Genomic DNA, 19,781 nt, shown 5'->3' on the forward strand with positions numbered 1-19,781 from the left:
TATTCTATGACAGTGACCCATGTTTTATGAATACAGTAGAAAAAATTTGCCCTTATGGAGATGTTTTGAAAGTAAAAATAAATTGACATGTAAACAAGGATTTAAAGAATAGCTCATGTTAAGTGGAAAATCAGAATTTACAGTATACACAATGATATTATGTGTTATCATTTAAAATACCATTTAAACATTATAGTATTACATATATTTTATAAAACATCAAAGTGTATTGAATTGTAAAAGTAAACTGTTTTTGCAGATATTTTGTACCTTAGTGCTAAGTCCTTGTTAATAGTTTGGTGGGTATCCTTCAACACTTGTTTAAGGGTTCAAATTTTGACTTGTTTTTGACATGCTGTTATTACAAACAGTACTATACGGGGCATCCTTGTACATGTATCTTTGGACGTAAATATAAGTGTTTATATAGACTAGTGTTTCAGAGATGGTGTTGCTGAGTCAGGTGATTCACATTTAAGATTTTTTTTGTAAACTGCCAAGTTACCTTCCAGAAAGTTTGGCAGAGAGAGAGAGAAATATATTAGTAAAACTGAATACAGAATCCAGAAAGAATAAAGTCCAGGAAGAGGGGTGTGTGTGTGTGCGTGCGTGCGTGCGTGTATGTACATGAATTTAGTAAATGATAAGGGTGATGTTTGTAAATATGGAAAAAGGATTGATTGGGACAATTGGCGTTATGTTTGGGAAAATAAAGATGGATTCCTTCTTATACCAAACCCGTATAGTTGTTTTAGCTTATTTGTTTAGGTTTATGTATGCTTTTCCCAAAAGAAAATTATAGGAGGTAGCAGTAAAATGACTTGCCCAAATATGTTTCTGTGTATGGATCCAGTGATAAAAGGAGAAAAGCCTGAATTATAAAATGTTGAAAAAGCCTGTTCAGTGTGACAGTCTACAGTAGTTGCTAGGCAACATTGGACCTTTTAAATGCTTACTGGACTAGTGGGCTTATAATGGTAGCATTGTTATTGAAGGTTTCTAAAGCTTAGAAGAAATTCTCTGTCCTTGGAAATTCTAAGGTTTTTAGATTTGGGACATAGTTTTTCTGAGAATAATTGAAATCTAAAGTGAACTAAAAATGTGTTAAGATATTAAAAAATGGGTAAGAGCAGCATTGGTGCAAATTTGGCTTAGAAAAACTTGTAGAGAAATAGTCTCATGGGAAAATTCTCTTACCACTAAGGTTGCTGGTAAGGTTGGGAATAGATAAAAGATTATAACATGAGGTATTTAATTTTTTGTTATACATGTTTACTTTTCTTTTAAATAGTACATTTGGGAACAGTTGACTTCTGGTTTTAAACACAAGAATTTTCGATCTCGAGAAGGCGTGTGTCTGTGTCTTATTGAAACCTTAAACATGTAAGTTTTATGATTACTGAAAATAGCCATTTTCATTTTTCCATAAAAAAGACAATATCCATTTCACAAGACTCAAGGAAAGCTATGGAAATAACAAATTTTAAATAGTTATTCATTGCTCTCTGGTACAGGAGTTTTTATTTTATTTGATACCTTTATCTGTTAATTTTTTGTGTGTATGTTATCTTTCGTATTGTTAATTTGAAATTATTAGTCAAAGATAATGTCTTTTTCTTAGTATGTTAATAGTTGCTAACCAAAGTAGCTAGTCATATAATAAGTATGCTGATATAACTTAGGATCTACTTCTCTTCTGGACCCAGTTTGGAATTGTTTTTAATTAAGTGGTGTTTCGGATGTTGTGGCCATTTCCCCCTCCTTGGCTTTCTAGAGCAGTGTGGTTGGTTACCAAAATTGTAGACTGAACAAGACTCTCCCAGGTAGCTAGACGGTGAATCTGGTAGCAGTGTGCAGAGTTCTGACAGCATAGATGCCACAGAGTTCAGAATTCTGGTGTGAAGAAATTGTAAACTGGGGCTTTTGTTCTCTTTCTGGATTATTTTTTCAAATTCTTTGTGACAAGATAGGTAATATATAGTAGCTTTCAACTTTTCCTATAGTGTTACTTCTTTTTCTCTAACTATACCTTCATTTATTTTCTTTTACTCCTCTATGGTCCTTTCTGCCATCTAGAGCTTGTAAGTGCGTTCAGTCTGCACAGCTTTTGTGGTTTTCGGCTCTCCTGTCATTTGCTTTCAACCCATGACCTCATCAAAATAAGCATAAATAAAGATTTTATTGGAATGCAAATTTATTTGAGACCCAGAGTCTAAAAAATTCACTATTTTGAAGCAAAAGCTTAAATTTTCTTGAGTTATTGATAGGTTGCTAAGTGAAGAGTGCCATTGGTTGAACATTTTGCTTTGTTGGATCATGTGTTGACAATTTCATTGTCAGTTATGATTATTCAAGTTTGCATATTTCACATTGTTTAGAATTAGTTCTTGCTTGTCTCATTTCCTTCATGTTCTAATGATGTGTGCCCATGCTTTCCACCATATTTGTCTTGTTGATACAGACAAGAAGAAAGTATAAGGATATTTTGTTTACTGTTTGATTAAAACCAAATTCTCTTTATTTTTCTTTCAAATTATATTTAGTTTTGGGGCTCAGCCACTAGTCCTCAGCAAGTTGGTACCACATTTGTGTATCCTATTTGGAGATTCCAACAGTCAGGTAAAATTTTATTTACATTCAAGCATTGATTAGTTTTTTGGGTACTCCTTCCTTTCAAGTGCTCTTATTCCATTTTTAAAAAGAAGACAAGAGAGGGTGGTGGGGGGTAGTGAAATAAAGATTTCACCTCATTTTTTCTAATCCACCAAAGTTAGATTTTAAGAACACATTATATTCACATAAGTTGCTTAAGTTTGTCAGTTTGTTAAGGCTAGTATTAAGAGATGAGACTTAAAGAATAGTTCTTGAGTTTGAAAGATTGAGTGACAAAGAACCTGGATTCCCTTCTGTAGTCCTCCTATATGTTAATTGTGAGGACAGGTTGTCAGCTTCCTTTCTTCATTTCTGAATGTGGTTGTGTAACAACAACTTTTTGCAACAGTCATAACCCTATTTAACAGAGAGAATTTGTGCCAGTGGTATATCACTTGTTAGACATTTCTTTACCTGAGTTGCTTATACTATAGGCATGATAACAGGAGCGTGTTCTGGATCTTGTCCCTCCTGGTTGAGTTGAATCTTAGCTGTAACCTTTGTGGCACAGCTTGGGCATTCGAATTTACCCTGGATAAGATTTTCCCTGCTTTCACGTCCTAGCTCTGCCTCTGGAGGTTTGTAGAGAGTTCTGTCTCTTCATTTGCTCTTTGACAGTGAGCTGTGAAAGGGAACTAGAGCTGTCTTCCAAATTCCTGTCTTTAGGCCACATTTTTTTTCTTTTAATTGTGGTAAAATATAGACAACATAAAATTTACCATTCCAGCCATTTTTAAGGGTATAGTTCATTGGCGTTAAGTACATTCACACTGTTCTACAACCATCACCACCAGCCATTTCCAGAACTTTTTCATCTTCCCAAACTAAAACTCTACCCATTAAATAATAACTCCCCTTTTCCCCAACCCCCCAGCTCCTGGCAACCACATTTTAATTTTTCTCCGTACGAATTTGACTACTCTATGTACCTCACAAAAGTGGACCCATACAATATTTGCCCTTTTGTATCTGGCAGATCTCACTTAGCGTAAAGTCTTCCAGGTTCATCATGTTGTAGCATGTGTCAGAATTTCTTTTCTTTCCTTTTTAAGGCTGAATAATACTCCATGGTATGTTTATACCACATTTTGTTTATCCATTCATCCGTGGATGGACATTTGGGTTGTTTCTACCTTTTGGCTATTACGAATAATGATGCTGTGAACTTTGGTGTATAAATATCTGTTTGAGTTCAGGCCACGTTCTTGAAAAGCAGTTTTATTCCAGGAAAATATATTAACCATGATGATTTGTATTCATACTCTTATTGGCAGTTCTTTACACAATCTTATTACAAATGGAAGTTGGTTTTTTTTTTTTCTGAGAAGGATTCATCCTGAGCTAACATCTGTTGCCCATCTTCCTCTTTTTTTTTTCAACATGAGCCACTGCCACAGTATGACCACTAACAGACGAGTACTATGGTTCCACACCTAGGAACTGAACCTGGGCCACTGATGCAGAGCACGCCGAACTTTAACCACTAGGCCATCAGGGCTGGCCCCAAATAGAAGATTTTTTAAAAGCCACATTAGTAACTTTTATTTACACATCTCTTAGATTTCTGTAAAACCTTTTACAACCTTCTCTAGAGGTTTCTTGGCACATCCTCTTGGTTTTTGTTAATGACCTGCCATTATCTCTTAGGAGTTTAGAGGCGTTAAAACCAACTTGGAGCTTCAAGTGGGTCTGCTAGTGTAATGTTACCTTGAGGTGAAGTATTTTATTGTATTTCATGTAAGGGTTTTTTTTTGTAAATTCTGAATTCTTTGGCAGGTGAGAGATGCTGCAATATTGGCTATAGTGGAGATTTATAGACATGTGGGAGAGAAAGTGAGAGTGGACCTTTGTAAGAGAGGAATTCCTTCTGCTAGGTAAGTCTTGCTAAATTTGTTTATTTTTTTGCCACTGGTTTTACAGGTTTTTAATTTCATATGTTTATTTTAAATTGGTTCAATTTTCTGAAATGTTTTAAAATTCAAAAGATACAAAAAGATATATGGGTTATCACTGTTTAAAAAGTTCTTAAGGTGCTGTAATTTTTTTGGACAGTTTCATTATATACTTATATATTGTTTATTATTTAATATGTAATTCAATATCATTGTCAGATAACTATCTTTTGATACCAGACAGTAATGGTCATTATTTGGAAGATGCTTGAGCAAGGATTTATTAAAAATATTAAGCTATTCGTTAAGTAAATATTTTTTGAGTACCCAGTGTTGGAAGGTGCCATACAACGATACTGGATAACAGAAAACTATATAAGAATCAGTCAATACTCTTAAAACCTAGTCAAATAAAAAGAAAATTAAGATATCCGAGTAGAGCATCATCAGTCAGATCAGTAAAAATCCTGTTGATAAGCTTGTAGTGTATCAGAACATTTTTTTCAAAGGTACATTTTTATTTAGTACTTCTCGGAGTTTTTTATATTTTTATTAAAGATATTATTCCAATTAAATTTTCTTTTTGTAATGAAATTTTCATCTCCATTTTAAGGGGACCTGAAAGGATTTTTTTCTTAGCTTTTTATTATGGAAAATTTCCAACTAAAGTAGACGGAATAGTGTAATTAACCTTCATGTACCCATTACCCAGCTTTAACAATTAACTCATGGCCCATTTTGTATGTTATACCCTTACTTTTGTCCTATATTATTTTGAAGCAAATCCAAGTCATCATAACATTTCATCTGTAATTATTCAATATATTTTTAAAGGAAAAAAAATTTCTTTTCAGTTACAACCACAGTTCCGTCATCATGCCTTAATTTTTTTTGCAAATAATTCTGTAATACCAAATATCCAGTCGGGGTTCAGATTTCCAGTCGTTACATAAATGTCCTAAGCATGTATGTATTTTTAACAGTTTGTTTGAATCAGTATCCAAATAAAGTCCAACAATTAGTTGATACGTTTTATAAGTCTTTTCATGTCTTTGTGTACCCCCAATACTTTTTTTCCTTCTGTTTGTTGAATAAACTGGGTAGTTTATCCTATAAAGTTTCCATATTCTGGATATTGCTAATTCTTTTCCTGTGGTGGTTTAACATGTTCTTCTGTCTTTATATCCTGTAAATTGGTAATTGGATCTCAGTGCTTGATCAGATTTTTGGTGAGACGTGTCAGGAGGAGCGAGACTACTTCATAGGTGGTGGTATGTTCTGTTATCATAGGTCTCATCATATCTGGCTGCCTCTCTTACCATATAGATTTTTTCCAGTACCAATTACTTTTTGGTAATAAGGTTGTCCAATAAATATGCATTTTGTTTACTTATTCGTTCATTCACTTTCTCATTCCAGAGCTAACAAGACTTTCATTTGGGTAAATTCTGCATCATTTTATGTGGATGAAAGAAATGATGTTAACATATGTATTTGTGTGTGTGACAGTGTATATGTATGAATATATGTTACATTATATATCTTAAAATTTATATTGAAATTATTTTTTATTAAAGTATTTAAAATTTTTATTCAAGTATGACATCCATACAGAGAAGTATGTAAATCATAAGTATGCAGCTCTGTAAATTATTACAAAGTGAATACACCCATGTATCCACGCAGGTGAAGTCGAACATTACAACATTCCAGAAGCCTCCCCAAAGCCTTTTTAATTTGTGCCTTTTCTCTCCTTTCCAAAAGTAACCACAAGCCTGACTTCTATCACCATAGTTTAGTTTTGCCTGTTTTTGAATTTTTATAAATAGAATCATATGGGATGTACTCTTTTGTGTCTGGCTTCATTCAGTTAACACTAGCTTTTTAAGATTTTTTTGGGTTGTTGGATCCAGCTACAGTTGTTAATTTTCATTGCCATATAGTTTTCCATTGTATGAATAGGCTATACTTTATGAATCCATACTGTTGATGGACTTTCTTTTTTTTGATTTTTTTTTATTAAGGTTATAAAAGTTGACATCCTTGTGAAATTACAGTTGTACATTATTATTAGTCATGTTGTAGTTACACCACTTCAACCCTAGTGCCCTCCCCCCACCCCCTTTCCCCTGGCAACCACGGATCAGTTCTCTTTGTCCATATGTTAACTACTACCTATGAGTGGAATCATACAGAGTTTGTCTTTCTCTGTCTGGCTTATTTCACTCAACATAATACCCTCAAGGTCTATCCATGTTGTTGTGAATGGGACGACTTTGTCCTTTTTTATGGCTGAGTAGTATTCCATTGTATGTATATACCACAACTTCTTTATCCAATCATCAGTTGCTGGGCACTTAGATTGGTTCCATGAGTTGGCTATTGTGAATAATGCTGCAATGAAGATAGGGGTGCATGGAATTTCTGGAATTGCTGATTTCCGGTTCTTAGGATAGATACCCAGTAGTGGGATGGCTGGGTCATAAGGTATTTTTATTCTTAACTTTTTGAGGAATCTCCATACTGTTTTCCATAGTGGCTGCACCAGTTTGCATTCCCACCAACACATACTGTTGATGGACTTTTGAGTTGTATTCAGTTTGTAGCTTTTATCAGTAGTGCTGTTAAAAACCTTCTTGTTCATGTCTTTTGGTGTACATATGTATTCATTCTCTTGTAATATATCTAAGAATGGAATTGCTGGGACATAGGATATGTTCACCTTTAGTTGATATTGATGAAAAATTTTCCAGAGTGGTTATACCCATTTATATTCTCACTAGCACTATTTGCAAGTTCCTGTTATTCTGCATTTTCACTGATATTTGGTATTGTTAGTCTTACTCTTATTAAATTTAAGTTTCTGGTGCATGTGTTGTCATTATGGTTATAATCTGCATTTTTCTGATTACTAATAAAGAAGAGCACCATTTCATATATTTATCAGGTATGTGGATATGTTCTCTTGAAGTGTCTTTTCAGGTTTCTTGCCCCTTTTTAAAAATTGGGTGGTCTGTCATTTAAAAAAATTATTAATAGGACTTTTTAAAATGTATTCTAGACTTAAGCCCATTGTCAGCTATATATATGTTTTAAATATCTTCTCCCAGCCTGTGACTTGATATTTTACTTCCTTGATGATATCTTTTGATGTATGTAGGTTCTTAATTTTAATGTAGTTCTCAGTCATTTCCTTTATGACTAGACATTTCTGTGGCCGGTTTAAGAAATCTTTGCTTTTAATTTCATGAAGACATTCTCTGTGTAATGTTTTGAAGTTTTAGTCACATTTAGCTTTATAGTCCACATGAGATTTTCTTTTTGGTAAATGGTGTGAGGTGGGCTTCAGATACATTTTTTTTCATATGGATATCCACTTGACCTAACACCACTTACTGAAAACATCTTTCTTCGGTGTTCTCTTTGTTATAAATTGTGTCCACATATGTGCTTAGGATTTTTGCATTTATGCTCAACGTAAGGTTTGCCTATGATATTCCTTTCTTTCTAAGCTATGTTTTATAAATAATTTTAGTTGTTTGAGGGAACTCCTTTATTTCATTTTTCCTCCAATCAGAATCAACCTCATAAGGGTTTTATGATATGTAGGTAGCTTATACTTTAATGTTCTTAACTGAAATAAGCGAATGACTTATTAACTCTATCTATTCTTGTATATGGTTTCTCCTTCTTCTAAGTGGCTAGCCACTTGGCAGATGTGGACTCTCAGACCCCAGCAGTGACAGCTAGTTGGTGAGAAGCTGAAGGCTTCCTGATTCCCAGTCCATAGTTCATTCCTCTGTGCTGTGATTGTGTCATTCTTCTCGATGATGCTTCTCTGGCAGATAGTAGGGAATGGGAAGGACTTTGCATAGGTACAAGGTGTGGTGAACTTTGCTTCTTAAGCATGTAGAGTGCTTTGTTTTGGCATAGGACCTCATTATTTTATAGGTAGTATTTTGAGTCTTCACAATACTGGACACATTTATATTAAGGAGTTCTGAAACTTTTATGAGGTAAAATAATAAATGTATTTTGGTTTACCCATTTCTTCAGATGATTCTTCCACTACTGTTTCCCTCTTTCCACTAGCATTTATTCTCAAGAGTTAACTTTATACTGAACATTGCATTCATTTGAAACTATATTCTTCTGTCATAGTGATTATTCTGACTTTAATTTTTCAGAAGGGATATTTCTGCCTCTCAAATGCTGCCTTCTTTGTGATTACCAAATTTCCTGTTGGATATAGCCTTCTAAGGTTGAAGTTGTATTTTCGTCCACCCTTATATTTATATCAAAACATTCTTCTTTGTTAAAAGTTAAACTTAAGTATAACATAAAGCTATTGGTCAAATATTTTTAAAATAATAATTGAAATTTATTTTTCTCTCTCAGCTACTTTTAAAAAGATAAGCTCTGACAGTGTGGTACTGGCATAACATTAGACATATAGATACAATTTACGAGTCCAGAAATAAACCCTTAAATTTATGGTCCGTTGATTTTCGTCAGAAGTACCAACACCATTCAGTGGGAGAAGAATAGTTTTTTCAACAAATGGTGCTGCGGAAATGGGATTTCCACATCCAGTAGAATAAAGTTGGATGTCTTCCTCGTACCATAGCCCAAAATTAACTCAAAATGGATCATAGAACTAAATGTAAGAGCTAAAGTAATAAAACTTTTAGAGAATGCTAGGCAATGGTTTCTTATATATGACACCAAAATAAATTGTATTTTATCAATATTAAAAATTTGTGCTTCATGGAACATCAACAAGAATTGAAAAGAAAACCCACATAATGGGAAAAATATTTGCAAATCATATATCTCATAAAAGACTTATGTCCCAAGTATATAAAGAACTCCTACAACTCAACAGTAAAAGGAGAGAGAACTCAATTTAAAAACAGGCAAAGGATTTAAATAGATCTTTTTTCAAAGAAGATATATAAGTGGCCAATAAACACATAAAAAGATGCTCAGTGTCATTAGCCATCAGGGAAGTACAGATCAAAACTACAATGAGGGGCCAGCTCTGTGGCTGAGTGGTTAAGTTTGCACGCTCCGCTTTGGTGGCCCAGGGTTTTGCCGGTTTGGATCCTGGGCGCAGTTGTGGCACCGCTCATTAGGCCATGCTGAGGTGGCATCCCACATGCCACAACCAAAAGGATCCACAACTTAAAAATATACAACTATGTACTAGGGGGATTTGGGGAGAAAAAGCAGGAAAAAAAAAAAGATTGGCAACAGTTGTTAGCTCAGGTGCCAATCTTAAAAAAAAAAAGCAAACTACAATGAGATACTTCATGTCTACTAGGATGGCTGAAGTAAAAAAGACAGACAATAATAAGTGTGGATGAGGATGCAGGGCAATTAGAACTCTGATGCATAGCTGGTGGGAATGTAAAATGGTGCAGTAACTTTGGAAAACAGTTTGCAGCTCCTCAAAATGTCAAACAAAAAATTACCATATGACCCAGCAATTCTACCCCTAGCTATATACCCAAGAGATAGGAAAACAGATGTCCATGTGAAAAACTGTATGCAGATGTTTATAACAGCTTTGTGAATATTCACAATAGCCAAAAAGTGGAAACACCTCACATCCCCACATGTCCATCAACTGATGAGTAGATAAACAAGATGTAGTATATCCATACAATGAAATATTACTTGGCCATCAACGGGAATGACTGATACATGCTACAACATAGATGAGCCTTGAAAACATTATTAGTGCAAGAAGCCAGTCATAAAAGGCTGCATATTGTATGATTTCATTTGTATGAAATGTCCAGATATGGCAAATCTTTGCAAAGAAAGTTAGATTAGTGGTTTCCTAGGACTGAGAAAATTAGGGGAGATGGTGAGTGAGTGCTAATGGGTATGAGGTTGTTCCTTGGTGTGATGAAGATGTTCTAAAATTTGTTATGATGGTTGCACAACTCCCTGGATATACTAAAAATCACTGTACACTTTAAAGAAGTGAGTTGTCTGGTGTATGAGTTTTATCTCACTAAAGCTGTTACTCAAAAAAAGATAAGCTCTGAGATACCTAATTATCTCTTTCATATTGTACCTGTGATTTATTATTATGACTCTGAACTTAAATATGAACTCTGGTTAGAGTTGCTTTTCCACTTATATGCTAAAGCTTTACTGGTCTCTATCCTTATCCCGAGTCAGAACCTTCCTAGATCTTTACTGGCCTCTATTCTTTGGTTTCTTAAGTTTTGTTTATAATCTCTTGAACACTCTAGCCTCTGTTGTATTTTCCTTCCATTGAATTTCATAATTTTTTTCTTCCTGAATTACTTAAAAAAAACTTAGTCTCTTTTTTCTGCTCTTAAGTTCTTTCCTCCTTTTTCACTAGATTATATTTGTATATCATTATGTGTATAACATTATGAATAAACTTATTTTTCTAAATGGCTTATATGGAGCTTTTCATTAGTTCCAGCTTAATGATCAGGGGTGAGGGTCGTCCAGTGAGGACCACATAGAAAGAAAATTATACTGTTTAGTTTTTTGTTTGTTTGTTTTAAAGATAGGAAGGTGTGAACTTAACTCCTTATAAAATTTTGACAGGGGAAAATCTTTTCAGTAAATACCAAACAAATGTTAATGTTTGTTTCACGTGAAAGTTGGTAAGATGAGAAGCATTAGAAGGAAAGAGAGACTAAGAAGAGAGCAGGATGGTCATAGGAAGTATATAAAGAGCAAAGTGAGGGCTGGCAGAAAGATGAAGAGTGTGAGGTAAGCATCTCTGTGTGTCTTTGGTAGCCCAGCCCAGCCCCAAAAGGCCTTTGGGTGATATCTTCCACCTTGACCCTTTTTTCTTTCTTTCTCTTTACTCCATTGCTGTTATATTTCCCTAGTATTTTCAGTTGACCCCTCTTCCCATTAAAGCTGCCTATGTCTCCATTCCTTGCTGTATATTTTATCTGCCCCACCTCAATTCCTTACCAACTCTCTTCTCTCTCAGAGCTTTCTGTCTGCAGTTTCCTACTCTGATTTTGCTTCTCTATAGCTGAGTGTTAATTTCATGTTTCCTCACATCTTGTTCTGCCTTTTTCCCAAAGAGCTCGCCTAAGTCCTCTCCTTTCTGTTCTGGACTGTCTGGTCTTCATTCTGACATCCCACCTTCCAGTTCCAGTGTTCCCTCTCCCATCTCATCTTGTCTCTGGGCAATCTGGCTAGTGACTGCTCGATTCTCTGGAAGATACTGTGTAGGATGAAGAGACCTGTGTCTTTCGACTGAAGTGCTTTTAATTGTTGAATTTAATGGGAGGGTGAGGTAGAACGTGAGGTTAAGGTTTAGAAACCCCATTATAATGAATTCCTTGAAAAGTTTCCAACTAAAAAAAAAATTTTAGGCCAAAAGTATCTGCATCTTCAGTTTACAAGTAAGAAATGATAGGATGTGGAACAAGGTTTTTAACTAAGGTTTTAGAAGTGAAATTATGACAGAAACGCAAGAGTACGTTAGAGAGAAATGTTTGGCAATTAAAGACAACATGACAATGGCTCTGTACCCTCCCCCAAATCTCTTAAGTCATAAATTTAAGAATAAATCGTAGCATGATATATTGGAAAGTAAAGGCAAAGTAAACTAAAAAATAGTGCTGTTAGCATGATCCCATTTTGGTCTGGAGAAAATTTATATATAAATATAAAGTGTCAGAACATGTAGAGTTAAATAGTCTCTGAATGGTGAGATTGTGTTTTTTTCTTTGTTCCTACTTATATATCCAGATTTTCTTTTATAATGAGTGTTCATTGCTTTTGTAATAAGAAACATGTTTTTAACTAAAAGAAAGTGATAGCAGAAGTGTAGAGAAAGTCTACTTCTGAATATAAAATCAGAAGTGCTAATGGAATTGGTGTTAAAATGAAAATAAGTTAATAGGGGAAACATCAGATTATCAGTTGTATCAGCATCACTTCAGTTTCTGATATTTTATATTTCATTGTTTTTTTGTTTGCTTTAAGCTTCCTTAGCATGATTTTTATATGCTTTTTAAAGATGTCTTGGTGACTGAGTGGGATTCATTCTACGATTGGAACTGAAGTATTTTGATGGGTTGGAGAAATAATTTTATGATGGAAGAAACATGTAAAACTGCCTTGTGTGAAAGTTACCTTTTTGCAAACATGCCTGCGAGTATGTAGAGTGCTACCTGTATTTGGCAGCTTCTCTTGACTCAAAAGAGAGGTTTTGTGTCTCCTTCCAGTCAGTGAGTTAATTGTAAAGGAGAGTTGTAGGACTAACTGAATTCCTCTAATTGTTTTTTTCTCAGGGAGATAGTGAAGGAAATTGTTTCTGTTTAAACTGTATGTAAAACAAACAAATAAAATTTATTCTTTATTCCCAGATTAGAAATGATATTTGCCAAATTTGATGAAGTGCAAAATTCAGGCGGTATGATTTTGAGTGTCTGCAAAGGTAAGAATAATTGTTATTCCAGTTTTCAAACATTTATAAGACTGTTTAACAAAGTTTTAGGCACTAAAGATACATTTCCAAGATAACTATATCACTGATTCAGCAGATTTTGATTTTGTGGCTTGAAACTTAGGATATAATAACAAAGTCTTTACCTCCTGCTGATCGTTACCTATCCTCTGACTCTTGGAGTAAGTGAAAATTTAAGGAGTCTATTGTGTAAAATAATTCTGTTGTTTTGCCTTATTTTTTTTGTGCCTTCTGGGTTGAAGATATGATGACTCTCTTGCCCTCCACGTTCCATGCATAAAATATGTCTTTTGAGGGCTGGCCCAGTGGCGTAGTGGTTAAGTTTATGCACTCCACCTCAGCAGCCTGAGGTTTGTTGGTTCGGATCCTGGGCGTGGGCCTACACAATGCTCATCAAGCCATGTTATGGTGGCATCCCATATAAAATAGAGGAAGATTGGCACTGATGTTAGCTCACTGACAGTCTTCCTCAAGCAAAAAGGAGGAAGATTAGCAACACATGTTAGCTCAGGGCCAATCTTCCTCACAAAAAATAATAAAGTGAAAAAATAATCAAATGTGTTTTTTATTCCCAGGGTAATTGATTTACTTAGTTAATTTTAGTAGAAATTGTGGGGTTGATGGGTTCTATTACGCCAATGTGTAGACTGTCAGTTATGATGCTGGTGAAGAGACACAGACATAGGAACTTCACCAGCATAATCTTCTTTGGCTTCTTAACTAGAATGAGACCAAGCTGGAATTAAAGGAGGTTTGGGGTTAGTATCTGGCATTCATTTGATTTTGTGGTTGCTCTTCTTATTGTAAGGTTGCTAAATTTGTGGTTTTTTTTTTTTTTAATTGGGTAGCATTTACCTAGACTTCAGTCTTTAAATATTAATTAGCCATATATGTAAAGAATATATTCTATTTCCAAAGATAGTGTAGATGGTTTTTCCACCTAGGCACGTAGGTTCATATTAAAGAGAGAGTGCTTAGCTTAGTAATGTAAATGATGTTGGAGAAAAAATTTGGTGTATGAGTTGTATAGTTAAATAATAATAAAACTAGTTACTAATAGAATCTAGTTCTTTTTCTCTGGACTAAACCAAGACTGAGCCTTGTTGTTGCAGGAAGGCAGGTGGAGTGAGAATTTAGCGTTAAAAAGATTGTGTCTAACCTAATCTAAAGTTAGTTCTAGAAGCATAAATTGACTTCAGCACTACCAGTCCTCACCCTGACTGCCAACTGTTTCTCACTTCTCTTCTCTGAATAGAAGGTGTTTAAGTACCTTGTCCTTATTTTTCTAGCAGTTACCTCTGTCCATTTCCGTAGAAAGCAGAAACAGCAGAAAGGTGGACAGTTGTTAAAATTCTTGTTTGTTTTCGTACCATTTACAGTGCATTCTCATTTGTGTATTGCAGAGTATGTAGTTACAACTATGTGAAAAGTTGAATGCATATTATAAATCTAAAATATTTATTATTTGGATATGGTTTATTTTGAAAGTACTGTCATTCTTGTATTTTGTGAAGTTCTTTTTTTTTTTTTTTTTGCAAGGGGGGATTCACCCTGAGCTAACATCTGTTGCCAATATTCCTCTTTTTTTCCCCTCTCCTCAAAGCCCCAATACATAGTTGTATATTCTAGTTGTAAGTCCTAGTTCTTCTATGTGAGCTGCCGCTATAGCATGGCTACTGACAGACAAGTAGAGTGGTTCTGTGCCCGGGAACCAAACCCGGGCCAGTGAAGAGGAGCGTCCCGAACTATAACCACTAGGCCATCTGGGCAGGTTCATGAGGTTCTTTCTTTTACCTTCGAAATAGAAGATTTTTTTGTCCCTTATCTTTTAATTCCTATTTCTTTTTCTCTTGTTTATCTCTCCATAAACAGGGAGGTTTGGGGTTAGTATCTGGCATTTATTTACCTTGGAGAGAGTCTTCAGAGATTTGTTTTTATTGGAGATTATGATCTGAATATTTCAAGTATGGGCAAATTGAATGTTAAAGTCTAAAAAGTATATATGTGTATAAACATATATATATATATATATATATATATAAAAATAGGGATGTAGAAATTGGTCATAATGAGTTTGATGACAGTAGTATGCTTTAATGGATTGGTTAATAAGGGAGGAAACTAGAAGAAGGAAGCCCGTTTATCATGTTGGCAGGTCTCAGGGCCTAGGCTTCTTCACTATTTTGTCTTTATTCTCTCTCAGTGATTTAATCCAGCCTAAAGGCTTTAAATGATACCTATTTGCTGATGACGCCCAAATGTGTAGTTCTAGCCCTCATTCATCTCTCCCTTATGCTCTAGATTTGGTAGCCTATGGCCTCGATGACATTTCCATTTGGATGCCTAATAGGCATCTCAGGCTTAACATGTCCAAAAGTGAAACCCTGTTGTCTCTTCCTTGCCTTCAAATCTGTTCCTTCCCCGCTTTACCCATTTCAACCAGTGATACACTATCAGCACAGGCTAGAAACCTGAATGGATCCCCCATTCTAATTAATCAGTCATTTCTGCCTCTGAAATCCTAATATATCACAAATTTGCTTATTTTTTTCCATCTCCACTGCTAAAACCCTACTGTGTCTAATTTACCTTTTACCTGGATCACTGCTGTAGATTTCTGTTCCATGTTTGCTCCATGGAATCTATTTTCTACCCACAAGTGAGAATGATCTTTTTAAAATGTAAATTAGATCATGTCATAACACTGAAGAAGACAGTTAAAGTTTCTCCCTCAATGAAGCCTACATTCTAGTGAAGGTAGATTATAAACAAGTAAATGAATATCCAGAGTGATTATAGTCAGTAATGGAAGAAATACGACCACCCTTTGTTTAATCAATTTAATGAAATTAATTTAAATTGTTCCTAAAATCCTTGCTGCTGAGTGAAGAGCCATTATATGAAAAAACTATTTCCACTAGTATTATGGTATGTTTCATCCCAACCCAGGATACTTGAATAATTTTCACAGGTGGAAAAATATATCAATTGAACACTGAAAACAAACTTTTGTAAGTAAGAATTTGAAGGCGAATAAATAGTTTGTGCCTAAAGAAATGTGATGAAGGTTTATTTCCACTTCTTTTTTATTTCTGCACAATTTTCCCCACAAAATTTTCAGCCCTTTGTTGGCTCATTGTTATTGTGCACTCAAACTAAAACTTTAAAGTTATGGAACAGGAAAACATTTTCGGGCAAAATAAAGGTTCAACATGAAACCTTGCGGAAATAGTTGATGCACACAACAGACTGAAGAAGCATTGAAGATACCACCTCTTCTCTCCCTCACTTGGTGGTCATATGCAAAGCAAATTGTTGTGAGTTTTCCTAAACATAGCATCTAATTCAGATTTGTTCCATATGATATTCAGTGACTAGAAACTATTAATGGTAAGTAAACATTTTTAGTGTGTCTTTGACTGAAACCATAATAATGAAACATCACACTTCTTATATTGATTTAGAATGTTTTTGGATGAAGAAGTCATTTTATTAAATACAGACCAAAAAAAATCAGATAATTTGTTGTTAAGGTGGTATAATTTTTTAAGAGCCGCTATAGCTAAAAGTTGTCATATAAACAATCATTAAGTGTGAAGTAAATAGGGCTTGGAGATTGTAAGTAATTCAGTGGTGCCACTTTAGGTAGAATAGAGGGCAAGCCTCTCTGAGAGTTGACATATTTGGACTGAGACCTGATAAATGAGAATGAGCTAGTCTTGGGATAAATGGTATGAAAAGTGCTTTGGGCAGAGAAAACATGATTATAAAGGTGCACAGGTGGAAAAGAACTTAGTATATTTGAAAAACAGAAAGGAAGCCACGGCTGGCTGAAGCCCAGCGAGGCTAGGGGTGGCTTGGAAGGTGGACCATGTATGAGATGTAGTTAGAAAAGTATGCCGGAACTGTGATGTGAGGGCCTTGTATGCAATGGGAGGAGTTTTGATGGGCTTCTGGGAGTAGGAAGGGTTTTAGGCTGGACAGAAATGTGACTGGGAGTGACATGGTTTAACACTATTTACTTACATTTATTCGGACAAATAGTCTGTGTCTTTATTCTCTTTCTTCTCCTCTTATGCGTATCCTGATACATAATTTCACATCTCATGCTTTTGTCTCTGATCTTTCATAATTGCCATATCTATATTCTTGTGATTTAAGTTTTGATTGATTTTTTTGGCTTGATTTTCTAGAACATTAGTATAGCACACTCAAGAACACAAAGTAAATTTTATCATCAGAGATTGGAGCACATCATTTAGTTTAGGAATAGTGAGAAATACAAGGCATTTTTTTGTCTTGAGGGTTTTTTAAGCCTGACTTTAATTCTCATGTTACAGAATAAGTTAGAATCTTTAAGTGCAGTGGAATTAGCTCTGCTATTAGAAGGAAACTGGATTTAAAATTAATCAGATTGTGGCTGAAAGGAGGCAACACCAGTCTTGTAGGAAGGAAAAGGCTGAAAGTTTCAGGCCGCCTGTAATGATGTCAGGGCCTGGTGTTGTCATTGTGTCTTCTAGGTAGTCTCCTACGCTAACCGAGATGTAAACACCAACAGTGTTGGTGGCTGTGACTGTAAGTCTTTTCACTGTAAAAAAACTATGCATAATTTGCATAATTCTGATTTGTCTAATGCTGTCTAGGTGTATAATCATTGTGAAATACTTCCCAGCTTCTCTGTTTAACAGTTTCTGGGAAAAGAATTGCTCAGGGAGGCTGGCAATAAAATAAGGCATAGAAATTAGGCTTTGAAATTACCTTGATATTTGGCTTATAAGACTCAGTAAGGTAATTTACAGCTTAGTTTTTTATGTGTTTATTACATACCCTTTGGTGAAAAGCACAGCATCCCTCTTCTTAGGTTGATTTTAAAACATGACCGTTTGTGACCATGAGCCCCAGGGCCTTCTCCGAGCTTGATAATGTGCTGATGATTCTGCAGCTTGGATGGAGGGTGCTCCGTGTCCCTGCAGCTGCGCACTGGCTAGGTTCTGTCTCCTCCACCAGAAGCAAGCTTTGTTCCATGTGGCCCTGCTGTCTGCACACAGAGCAGCCTTTGATGGGCTGCCTTTGACGTGATTTGTTTACGGCAGCCAGAAATGCTTCCTGCATAATGAGAGCAGTTAATCATGGAAACTGGGCTATTCCTGTTTGTGCACTTCAGCAGTCTTCTGTTATAAATATTAAAAGGTAACGACAAAAGAGTGAAAACCTTTTTAAAAAGGTGCAAATCAGTTAATCCATCAGATCATGTGATTGCTACTGATTACACGGATATCTTTAGGGAAGCAGAAAATGATTGCTGAACACATGCCTTGTGTTTTGATGATTGCATTAAAAGTCCCCCAGTGGGATCGCATTTATTGGCTACTAGAGCTTTTCTTACATTAAATTTCAGGCAGCCAGTACAAGAAGAAACATCATAACCTGTATCTAACCATGTATGTGCAGTTAAAGAATAATCTTGATCAAGCTCTGCTAGGCTTTGCTAAATAGACGAGGGTTTTCAGCAAGACCCCAGACTTTTATTTTGAAGTGGAGTAGCAGCTGTTGGCTATTGCGGTGCAGAGCTGCAGCGCGGCCTGGGTCACACAGTGCTCCGGGTGTCTGCAGGCTGCAGGCCGAGCCCAGTGGCGCAGGCACTGAGCTGCATTTATTTGCTCTGCTGTTTGACCTCTTGGTTTAAGAGAGCTCCCTGGATCATCTGAATGGCTATGGGAGATGGTGAGTAAGATTTATTTTTCTTCTTTTGCTTGTGTTATACACTTGCTTTTAAAGTGGTGATCATTTGCTGTGTAAGAAACATATTTCTCCCTAAAGAATGAAGGACACGGTTTGTTTGTGTGTACACACTTGTGTGTGCACATATGCATGTGTGTGCTTGTCATTTGGTATCTTTTTCTACTTGATATGTCTGTACAGGATCTGGTAAATAGAAGGTGACAATTTACCTTGCAACCCAAGCAAGCCCTCAGTCTTTGGTGATGGATATGAAGGGATATTGGAAACATGGAATATATGCAAAGCTTTGAAAAGAGAACATGGCCTTTGGAAGAATGACAGATTTTGTCAGGAAGGTTTGGTTAAGCTAGCTTGACATCTTTCCTGTTGTATTTAACAAGAAGTAGATTTCTCCAGTAGTAAAGTATTTAAAGAAGCAAAATGGCTTGCCATGGACACTATTTTAATTAATGTGCTTATGATTTGTCAGTGACCCTAGTAAATAGTTCTCTAGAAAATATTTAGTTTTTTACAAATTCTACATAAGGTATAATTTGATTAAAAATTGATTTTACCAGTGTTTTATTATGATAAGAATTATTTTAAAAACATATTTCTAAAGTGCTTTATAGTTTTCCAAAGCACTTTAGTGTATTTAGTATACATAAACTCCTCAGGTACAAATACCTCTGTGAAGTACACAGAGTGTTTTGGTATTTCCATTTTGCAGATTGGGAAATTGAGCCTTGCTGAGATTATAAGTCCAAAATGCAGGCACAGAGAGCAAACCAGAACCAAATCTGGAGCATTAAGTGTGCATTTGGTATTGTCCTTGATAACACTTAATACTTGAGCATCCTTTTTCATTATTAAACCTTTTCTTAAGATGCTTAGAGGTGTACTTTTTAATCGAATTACTACCAGAGATGTGTACAGTGGGGAATTTGAGGTTCCTCAAAAATGTTTTGTATATTTTTCATTAGGTTCTTAAGGAAGACTGGTTTGTATTTGGAAGTTTTAACTCTAACAGTTTC

General features: G+C 35.3%; 1 protein-coding gene across 44 annotated transcripts in view; it reads left to right on the forward strand.

Moving 5' to 3' along the window:
* The window catches only part of CLASP2 (cytoplasmic linker associated protein 2), a 164,783-nt gene that overhangs the window by 17,705 nt on the left and 127,297 nt on the right, over window positions 1–19,781 (forward strand). For 38 of the 44 annotated variants that reach the window (XM_070492367.1, XM_070492372.1, XM_070492369.1 and 35 more), the window contains exons 4-7: window positions 1,292–1,383; window positions 2,544–2,619; window positions 4,429–4,526; window positions 12,926–12,996. In XM_070492367.1, coding sequence (XP_070348468.1) covers window positions 1,292–1,383; window positions 2,544–2,619; window positions 4,429–4,526; window positions 12,926–12,996 — 337 coding nt within the window. Of the gene's footprint in view, window positions 1–1,291; window positions 1,384–2,543; window positions 2,620–4,428; window positions 4,527–12,925; window positions 12,997–18,072; window positions 18,751–19,781 lie in introns of those variants that run through there. The other 6 variants (XM_070492394.1, XM_070492399.1, XM_070492403.1 and 3 more) reach the window with 4 other exon arrangements.

Source organism: Equus asinus, chromosome 21 (assembly GCF_041296235.1).
Source record: "Equus asinus isolate D_3611 breed Donkey chromosome 21, EquAss-T2T_v2, whole genome shotgun sequence".
NCBI classification, from domain to species: Eukaryota; Metazoa; Chordata; class Mammalia; order Perissodactyla; family Equidae; genus Equus; species Equus asinus.